At 50.1% G+C, this 10,262-nt stretch overlaps 1 protein-coding gene, 1 long non-coding RNA gene and 1 pseudogene across 4 annotated transcripts; 1 reads left to right on the forward strand and 2 right to left on the reverse strand.

Annotated features, from left to right (window-relative positions):
• Window positions 1-53: 53 nt before the first annotated feature.
• Window positions 54-2,923, reverse strand: LOC306660724 (beta-1,4 N-acetylgalactosaminyltransferase 1-like). The gene is given in 6 exon segments (XM_079139139.1): window positions 54-967; window positions 1,544-1,598; window positions 1,600-1,700; window positions 1,703-1,784; window positions 2,038-2,178; window positions 2,793-2,923. Coding segments are annotated over 6 exon segments (612 nt in total). The 5' UTR covers window positions 2,808-2,923; the 3' UTR covers window positions 54-749.
• Window positions 1,606-2,815, forward strand: LOC306660726. Of its 2 annotated transcripts, none has more exons than XR_013763724.1 (3): window positions 1,606-1,739; window positions 2,041-2,189; window positions 2,677-2,815. It is a non-coding gene; the product is annotated as an uncharacterized lncRNA (long non-coding RNA). The 2 variants fall into 2 exon arrangements; XR_013763725.1 differs by lacking the exon at window positions 2,677-2,815 and adding an exon at window positions 2,526-2,653.
• On the reverse strand, window positions 2,677-7,439 carry LOC306660725 (beta-1,4 N-acetylgalactosaminyltransferase 1-like; annotated as a pseudogene). Its single transcript, XR_013766661.1, has 7 exons — window positions 5,950-7,439; window positions 5,271-5,435; window positions 5,021-5,127; window positions 4,562-4,602; window positions 4,236-4,418; window positions 3,172-3,270; window positions 2,677-2,983 (listed from the first exon to the last, which is right to left on the reverse strand). The product of XR_013766661.1 is annotated as a beta-1,4 N-acetylgalactosaminyltransferase 1-like (transcript).
• Window positions 7,440-10,262: the final 2,823 nt, after the last annotated feature.

Raw genomic sequence — 10,262 nt, forward strand, 5'->3', positions numbered from 1 at the left:
ACTTACTGGCCCTAAGATTTGCAACAGTGTGGATCTGACCAGGTCACTTGGAATATGAAGGTCCCCAATGATGTGTTTATGTGTATGTATGTGAAGAGGGCCATGATTCTTGAGCCTCTTACTTAATGTGATGAATAAAATGAAGCTGAGACCCTCTGGGATCCATGAAGTGGGTCTGGGTGTCTCATGCCCCCCCTAGTGCCCCTCCTTCCTTGCCCACAGCATCACAGAGAAACAAGTAAAAATGGCTTTCACCATGTGTTCACCAGCCCCCCCCAACTCCAGAGTCACAAGTTGTCTCTGTGGGGGTGGGCTGGAGCTGGTACAGAGTCCTGGATCCCGAGCTGGGGGTGGGGAGGCACAGCCTTGGGATTGCACATTGGGAGCTTTCTCACCCCCTCAGTCCCAAGGAGGCAAGAGGGAGAGTGCTTCCACTTCAGGGTTTTAGAGTCCTCCTGGGCTCTTTGGCACTTGGAAAAATTACCACCCCCCATTTCCTGCCCCATAAGAATGGGGTGGGGGGAGGACTTGGCACTGGCTGTGGGAGAGGTTATGGCTCCTCAGGCCCCTGGGCACTCAGAAAGGAGGGGTGTCACCAGGACAAACCCCTATTTGGGATCAGGTTCTGAAGGGGAGAGGTGAAGGGCAAGGTGGTCAGGAATCTTCAGCGGATGGAGGGGTTGGCTGGACAATCGTGGCAGGGACAAGGAGACAGGCCCAGCCCGATAGGGGGAAGGCCCAAGTGGCCATCACTCCGCAGTCATGCACTGCAGCCGGTGTTTGAAGAAGAGAAGGCGATGTTTGGCCACCTGACTTTCATCCAGTGATCCTGGGTAACGGAACCGGGCATAAGTCTCTGCCCCAGCATCCCTTGAAGCCCATGGCAGCTTCAACTTTGATGCATGATCCACACCGACGTCGGAGCAGGAGCCAACCCGAAGGGAACCAAGCCCATCCAAGAAGAATTCTGGGGTTGGAAGGGAGGGGAGTAAATAATGAGGGCTTCTGAGCGTGCAGAAGGTCAACCCATAAGGAAAAACTAAAATTTAGGGTAATGAAGGTGCCTATGAAAACTCAGTTTCCAAGAACTCTGGCATGTAAATTAACTCTTCTGGGTCTTGGTTATACTCTGTGTAAAACAGCTTGATTTTCTTGTGCTTTGAAATGGAAAGACCCACCCCCCCCAGAGGTTGAATAAGTACCTCATGGGCTGCTTGGAGTGCGGTTTGAACCAGGCAGAGCGCGGCTGGGAGTGGAGTAAAGGGTGGTGACCCAGGAGAAGTTCAGAGCGGACCCAGCGGCTGTGCTAGGTGTAGGAGTTTCAAAAGAATGCCCGGGGTGGGGGGGGGGGGAGGATAGGTTGGGCACTCTGTCTCTCAACCGGGTGCAGGAATTGGTGAATCCTTGCAGAATTGCTCTAGGGTACCCTGGGTAATTGAAGGAGTGGGCAGGGAGAAAGCGCCATGCCCTCCGTGCATGGAGCCTAGTGGGGGTGTGCGTGTGGATGTTCTCCCAGGCCCTGCCGGGAGGGGGCGCCACTCACCCAGATGTGCTACGCGGCTCAGGCGCGGGTCGAAGCCGACTTCTCGCACCTTATCGGGTGCGCGCTAGAAAGAAGTTAACGACGCCATCGGTGACCACGCAGCCTGGGAAGCCAACAAGCTCGTGATGGAAGCCACGCCTCTGCCGGAGGCAGTTCCGAGGCCTGGGGCGCCCTGCTCCACGCTCAGCAGCTGCCGGTAGGTAGTAGCAAAACCCGAGATCTCCCGCACTGCGCCCCCAACCTGCGGGAATGGGAGGATGGTTCCAGGTGGGGACCAGGACTCAAACAGGGTAGGCCTGTGCTCCCTTTCCCTCGGTTCGTTTCCTTGCCACAATCCTTTTCTGCTTCACCCCTACAGAATGCAGACCGTCCCCCATACTCCACTTCGTGGGACTCTCTCCCAAGGCTGGCGGTTCTCAACCGCATCTCTCCCACCGTAGCCCTAGCTTGTTTAAGGCTCTTCTCCTACCCACATTCCCCGGCCCCTTCCCTACCAGGTCCAGCGGCGTCCGTTCCAGCACATCCACAAGCCTCTCCAGCCGCGTGCGCGCTGTGAAGACAAAGTCGTCGTCCACCCACAGCACATATTTGGTGGTTACTTGGGACACCGCCAGGTTCCGGCCTGCGAACCAGCCCTGCGGGAGAGGTGTGTACAGTTGGAGCATCTGTAGAAATAGGATTGCCCCTTTGCCACCTTTCTTTCTTCTTTCCCCTGACCCCTCGCAAAAGCTTGTGCACCTCTCCAAACTTTCCAATGATCAGAAGCTAGGTTAAAATTTAAAAAATGCAGATTCCCAACCCCATTCTCAGAGGTCCTGAGTCAGTGTTCTCAGGGAGGGTCTTGGAATTCATTTTATTTTATTCCTACGTGCATTCATTCCTTAATTATTTTACTGAGCGCCTTGGTAGGTTACTAAGAAGCATTTTTTTTTTTTTTTTTTTTTTTTTTTTTTTTTTTTGCGGGACTGGCGATCGAACTCAGGGCCTTGTGCTTGCGAGGCAAGCACTCTACCAGCTGAGCCATCTCCCCAGCCCCACCTAATAAGCATCATTCTAAGAATGCAGAACGAATAAAATAGGCACAATTCTTTCTTCTTAAGAGTTCACATTCCAGGAATCCTTATGCTTAACAGGCACCCTCTGGATTCTGAGGCGGGTGGTCCTGAAATCACTACCCTGGCTGCAGACTGTGGGAACGCCCCCTTCCAAGGTCTTCTTGAGCCTCAGTTCAGCCTTGCTGACTACGCACCTTGCCGAAGGGCATAAGATAGTGCTCCACGTGGGGACCGCTAACGCGCTCTGGTTTGTCGCTGTCGTCAGCAATGACCACGGTGACGGTGGGGTAGAAGCGGCGGATGCTAGCGATGAGTGCCCGCAGCCTATCATAACGAAGGAAGGTCTTGGTGGCAATGGTGACCAGAGCGCTGATGTTGTACTGGGCTGCGAGGGCATAGGGTTGGATGCAGACAAGAATGGGGGAAGAGAAGCAGGAAGACAACCCTTCTTAGGGTCACTCTGTCCCAACTTACTCCCCACCAGGGCAGGACCTACTACTTCCTTGCCCACACCAGCCCAACTTGCTTCCCACCAAGGCTGGACTACTATTTCCCTACCCCCACTATTCTCACCTCCCTGAGGCAGAGACCCAGGCGGGTACAGCCGGGGATTCGGGGGATGTCTTATGCGGATGGTGAAGGCAGCCTCATGTCCTTTGGTGGAGAACCGGACTGGGGAGAAAGGACATGGGATTGGGCCCTTAAGGTTGGGACAACATTCTTTTCCATCCGGTAATATTTTAGTGCCTACTCTTTGTCCTGCCTTTCTAGGCCTTGGTGGACAAGAATACAAGGTTGTTACCCCCATGGAACTTCCTAATGGGTGGGGAGAAAGACAATGAAAAAGTGTTAGTTAAAAACTAAACTTCTTTGAGCATTTACTATGTTCCAGACACTTTAAAATTATGCTAAATATGTGAATTACTTTAATCCTCATGATAGCATCTTTAAGTAGATTCCTACTACAGAAAAAGAAGGTGAAGTACAGAAAAGTAACTTGCCCGCATTTACACAACAACAAAGCTGATAGGAACCTAGTCTGTCTATAATTAAGAAAGCTCAGGTATTGTTAAGTGTAGGACAGAAAATAAGACAAAGTAATAGTGAAGAGGAGACATTTGAGCTTAGATGTAAATGATAAGAAGCAGCCAGCCATGCAAAAATCTTGGCGGAAGAGCAGTCCAGGCTGAAGAACAGCAAGTGCAAAGGCCCTAAGATAGGAAAAACTCTGGAGAGGAGAAGGGGGCTGTTATGCCCCTTTTGCTAGAGGAAAAATGGAAGTTCTGGAAGTTCTGGAATTTAAAGACCTTTGCCCTCTAGTAAGTGATGGGTTGAGAATAGAGCCTGAGACTTCTGGCTCAAGAAGCAGGTCATTTCCTGGGGCCTGCCATGGTTGGCCAGAAGTGGGAAACACCCAAGACTCATGTTTCTCTTTAGCCTGCTCTGGCCCCAGATGAACAAAGGCCCCTTCTCTCTCTCTCTGGCCTTGCTTGCCCTGTTGAAACACCCATTGTGTGGCCAGGCAGCTCTGGTCATTCCCCGGGTACCTCCCACACCCTGTGATATTTGCTCACAGCAGCTTTTCTCCATCCTTTCTGTTCATCAACGCCTGCCCTACCTCCATCCAGGTCTCACACCTGTGTCTGCTGTTGTTGGTCTGGTAGCTTCGGCTACTGTAAGTGACCAGTTGTAGCTGCCGGTTGAGGTGGTCTAGCCCTGGGCTGGCAAGGGTGAGATCTGGCTGCCCCCTCTCCAGTGAGATTCACTCCAGTCACTTGCCCTGCCACATCCCAGGTGCCCAGGGAAGCAGTCAGGTTCACCTGGCAGAGGGGATCAGAAAGTGCAGGGTCAAGCCCTAGATCCACCTCTTGTCTCCCTAATTCCTCCATCCCTCCCTTGGTGGCCCTGTCTCCCTCCCAGCATTCTCATGCCCACCTGATCTCCTTGTTCTGTTTTCTCTCACCTGGTATACCTCCTGACCAGAAGCTGCCTGTAGGCTCAACCCTGGGAGGAATGATGGAGGATCAGAACCACACAGACAGCCCTGAATTCTTGCTCCATTCTCTCACCTCTTTCACCACACGCAACACAGAACTTTCACCCATCCATCTTGTTGAGGCCTCAGCAGGACATTGCATAACACAGCGTAAAGTAACTGCTTTTTTTACTTCCTCCCATCAAAGTGGTATCTCTTTCATAGCCTAACCTACATATCCAACTAACCTTTGGTCAGTTAGCAAATAATAGATTATTTCCCCCAAACCTCCCCAGTTATAGTCTTCTATAATTTCTGACAACCCTAGAATCCCTTCTCCCCCACCTCCTCCTCAAGCTCCCTTTCATCAGAAGTCCTCACCTCCCATTCCACCCAACCTTTGGGCACTGCCACCCTTATGGTGACCCAGGCTATCCTCCTCCCCACCTGGCACCAAGATGCTCCTGAGGGGCTGAACCTCCACGCCCTGCAGAGGATACTGTAGAGGGGAGTTGGCAGGGGCTATGAGCAGCTGATCAGCTGGGGACTGGCTTCTGGAGGAGGGGAGGACAGAGGAGAAGAGGATGGAGGAAGAGTCAGGAGGAGAGGGGCTTACTTTCCTGGCACAGTCACCACAACCCTCCACCACCCTCCCCCACCCTTCCCAAAAAGTCCAGCTCTCTTTTTCCCCTGGTACCTTGAAAGGAAGGCCTGGAACTCTTTTTCCCTCTCAGCAGAGGCAGTCCTCAGCTCCTCAGGGTCAAAGGCCTTGGTGAGATCAATGGCTCTGACCTGTCTCTGGAAGGGAAGGGGGAAACTCCCTCCACTGGACTCACAACTGCAGTTGTTCTGAGCCAACAACCTGAAGAGGGAAGAGGAATCTTCAGAGTACAGCGACACTCATTCCACAAAACACACAGGGCCAGTACTTTGGCCCTTCTACTCTGCCCATCTAATATCTGTTCCCTTAAACATTGCTTTTCAGATAGTCCCCAGGAGTGGGGGATCATGCCTGTGACTCATCCCTTAAATCTGGAATTCACAGGGGTATGGAATAAAATTAGTTAGTAGATTTCAGGACCTACATAGTGGTACCCATCATTAAGGAACCCTTCTGGAATCTCTTTTCATGTCTGACCTGGACATCGGAGAGTCTTTCAGGGTCTTCCTCTGCCTGCACATCCTCCCATTCCCATTGCCATGACAAGGTTAAGGGAAGACAAATATTCCCCCAGCCCAAGCTTCAGTCACCTGCTTCACCTCCCACTTTACTCCACTCAGGAGAAGGGAGGCATCAGAGCCCAGCAGCCGAGGAAACAAAAGCTCCCCAGGCCACCCCCAGCAAGCATTGTGCCGCTGCAGTTGTCCGCACTCACCCCACCACTTGTTCCTTGATCCTGACTGGGATGTGTGCGTAGCGGGGCTCAGAGACAAGGTCTGGCATCTCGGGCCTGGGGGGGGCCCTGCGGGGGCGCCCATAGAGCAAGAGGGGTGCGGAGGCCTGGCGCCTCTCGGGTGCTCGCGTACAGGAGACCTAGCGAGGCGCAGGCGAGCAGCAGGACCAGCGCGCAGAGGGCCCGGCGGCCCAGCCGCATCCTGGGGTTGGGGGTAGGGAGGGTGAGACACGGAGGAATGGTGAGGGCTGGAGTCCTTGACCCTAGCGACCTCGGAGGCTCCTGCGGGCTCCCAAGGGCGCTCTCCAAACATCGCACTAGAATTTTAATCGCGAGTCATTTTCCCGGTACCCTTTCCCTCATTCCCTCGGCCTCAAGGGTCTCCCGGTCTCCTTTCTTCTCGCCTTCTCCCGCATCTCGTTTTCCTCTCGCACCCAATGTCTGGCATCTTGATGCGAGAGACACTTGGATGGGGTGGCTTCGACGTCGCAATTTTTAAGTAGAAAAGCACCGCTTTATTAGAGCGGGGGGCTTCCCTATGCCGCCGCCCGCCCTGCCCCCCCCCCCCCGTCCGAGCATCACCTGGGCTGGGGTGGGCTGCAGAGGGGCGGCTCCACACCTTGCCCATCAGGAAAAATGCAGAATCACGCTCGTTCTATTGGGTGTCCCGGCGGAGGTGACCCCCTGGCTGGCCTTGGGAAGCTGCGCGGGGGACAGGATGGACGGGCGAGCGTGTCTCCTGTCGCCTCCACCTCGGCCCCGCATCCCGCCTGGGCACTGACCTGTCTAACGCTCTAAGGCCGCCGCAAGATTTCGGTGCCAGCTGCTCCGGGCTCTCAGCCCCGGCCTGGGGGTCCTCATGGAGCTGGGGACGGCCTGATGCGGGAGCTGGGCGTGCCTGAGAGTGTGAGGGATCCTCCTGCCTCCGGAGAGCGCCCGACCCCTCCCGCCTTCGACTCTCGGGGCTTTGTAGATCGCGGCGCGGGGATGGTTCTGGGTGTTTCCTGCCGAGGGAAAAGAAATTAAGAACCCGCCGCACCAGTTCGAGGAACAAAGCTAGGATCCCTGGCAAGGTGTCCCACTTGCAGGGCCTGAGGGCTCAGGCCGCCGCCTGGCTTTCACACCGCGCGGCGCAGCGCTGCTCGGTTCCCGGATTGTTGCGGCAGAGGCTTCCGGCTCCGCGCGGGGAATGAGAGCGCCGCGGCGCCTTCTGGGGGCTCAGAGGAGATTGCCCCGGCGCTGAGCCGACGCGGGAAGGTCCTCCCCTCCTAGCTCCGCATCCCTTCGCCCCCAGACCTTGACCTTCTCAGCTGCCTGTCCCAACCAGAGCCATTCTACTGCCCATTCCTTCAGAGCTTGTAGGCAAGGATGGGCAATAGGGCGTTGGGAGAGGGTGGACGCCCTACAATGCCTTTTCAAGGAAGGTTTGGTTAGGGTGAGATAAAGGAAAAAAGCCCTGCCGAATGTAATCTCTGATAAGCAGAGGGGTCAGGTGGGTGGGGATGGGAAGAAAGGTAGATTGTGAGACAGACGTTATTACCCTATATACATGTATGAAAAGAATTAAAAAAAATATTTATCACTGTCGAAAAGAAGTTAATGAAAATAAATAAATAAATAAATAAATAAATAAATAAATAAATAAAACAAATTTAAAAAATTAAAAAAGGAAACAAGTCCTGGAAAATAAGCACTCTGCATGGAGGACAAAGACAGATTCACACCCTCCCCTCCCCACTCCACCTCACTTCCCGCCTTGGCAACCGCCACTGCCTACCAAACACTCAAGAGAGAAGCATAATTCAAGGGCCTGTTTTTCCTAACTGCCCCTTATGCAGACTTGCCAGGAGCAGGGGAACCCCAAAGAGCAATCAGTTTGGTAGTATCTCTGCTGTCAAGCCTTAGGCCATAGAAAGCAGACATTGTCCAGAATCAAAGAACTGTGCTTCTGTGGTCCTCATAAAAGATGTGTCAAGATTTAATAGAAAAAACATATAGTAAGAAATGTAGAACATGATGAAAATATGTGGGGGGGAGGGAAGGATGAATTATTTAATGAATTGTATACAAATGAATGACTCATCAGCTGGGAAAAAAGGGGGACTCCCACCTTCCTAAAATAATCTATCAAATACTCTGTTAAAAATTAAACCATAAAAGTAGTAAAGGAAATCAAGTTTTTGTTTTGTTTTATTTTGTTTGCGATCTTGGAGTACAGAGGAGATCTCTAAGCAGGCGATAAAGGGAAATATTAATAAATTTGCCTATATAAACACTTGAAGGGTCTAGGGGTGTAGTGCTTACCTAGCATGCATAGGGTCCTCGGGTTCATGTCCCTCACCACAAAAACAAAAACAACACTTAAGTGAAGAAATTACTCTAAACAAACTTGTGAAATGTCAAACTGAGAAAATATTTGCAACCCACTTTGATGATTACTTAAGTGTGCTTAGTTTGTGAAAATACAGAAATGTATACTTATCTGTACACTGTATACAGATAAAAGAACATAATGAAAATATGCAGTATAAATAAATCACTGAAACATTTAAAATATGTGAGAACGATTATCAGAGTTTGAAAATATTCAAAAGGCATCTCTTCAAGAAGTACACAAGTTTTAGTTGGGTGGTTTTTTTGATATTGTCTGGGCTCACACATGTAGCTGCTGCCGTGGGGCAGCTCAACTGGCTCTAGATGATACAAATTGCCTCCCTGCCTGATGGGAGGTTGGTGCTGTTGTTGGCTGAACTCTCTTCATGTGGACTTCCATCGTCAGAGAAAGGACTTCATTATATGGCTATTTCAGGTTATACCTTTTGAGGTCTTGCTTGTAATTCATACAGTGTTATTTCTCCATACATATATGTATATATACATGTGTGTAGACATATATGCACATAAGTTTATATGTCAAAGCAAGTCATCAAGCTAATCTAGATTCAAGTAGTGGTTAAGCTGTACTTCTTGATTAGTGTGGCTGCAAAATATGTGTGACCATTTGTAATCCTCCAATATCACCAATGTCATTTTTTTTTTTAAAGTACTGGGGATTGAAAAGCCAGGGGCCCTATACCAGTGAGCTACAGCCCAGGTCTTTTTTTTTTTTTTTGTTTGAGACCAGGTCTTTCTTGCTAAGTTGTTGAGGCTGGCCTCAAACTTGTGTCTCAGTGTCCTGAATGGATAGGATTAACAGCATGTTCCAGCATGCAGGGCTGACAGATCTTTCAGAGCAACAGGAGCAATTGTTTAAGTAGATACTTTAAGAAAGGAAGGCTGTGTTAATAATGTGGTGTCAACATTACAAGGAGAAATGCTCGAAATGGTAGAGCTATAAATGCTAACTAAGGAGCCTAAAAGTAAAGTCACCCCAGTAACAATGAACAACAGATACCCAGATCTTCCAATACCTTCCCCACTAAAAAAGAGTAGGCCTTCTTGGACTCACTCCAGGTCTTATCCCAGGGTTGAGACAGAAAAAGTTACAGAAAAACCAGAAATATCCGAAATCAATGAGTGCTTTAAAAAAGAAGTGGTAGGAGTATGTCAAAAGGAACACCACAGGAGCCAGCTTGAAAGGGCTTGCACTGACTGAATCTAGGACAGTTTGAACACCCAAAATAATTTAGGGGTAGGAATGAAATATGAACCATTGAAAAATAGGAATGTGTAAGTCCACACTAAAAAAGTAGAATCTGTGAGTCCACACTGGTAATACATATTAAATTAAGTGAACGAAAGGGAAGGAGAATTTCAATTAATAAGCATGGAGGGAATTCTCAGAGTTGGAAAATAACCATTTTGTAGCCATCATAGTAAAGATTGATTTGGGAACCTGGTGTGATAGTGCATGCTGTAATCCCAGAAATAGGAAGGCTGAGGCAGGAGGATCATAAGTTCAAGGCCAGCTTCAGCAACTTAGTGAGACCTGTCTCAAAATAAAAAATAAAAAAAACCATGGATGTAGCTCAGTGGTAAAGGGACCCTGGATGCAATCTCTACTACCACAAAAATAAATAAAACGAAAATTGGTTTGGTCAAGAATCATCAATGAATGCTAATTCTTGGGGGGGGGGGGAATTGATTAGAAGTAGGATTTGTACATGGTTGTTTTGTTTTAATCTTTTTTTTTTTTTTTTTTTTTTGAGGGCTACTGGGGATGGAACTCAGGGGCATTCAACCACTGAGCCACATCCCCAGCCCTATTTTTTATTTTATTTATAGACAGGGTCTCACTGAATTGCTTAGCACCTCGCTTTTTGCTGAGAGTGACCCTCCTGCCTCAGCCTCCTGAG

The sequence above is a fragment of the Sciurus vulgaris genome (assembly GCF_902686455.1).
Source record: "Sciurus vulgaris genome assembly, chromosome: 5".
Taxonomy (NCBI): domain Eukaryota; kingdom Metazoa; phylum Chordata; class Mammalia; order Rodentia; family Sciuridae; genus Sciurus; species Sciurus vulgaris.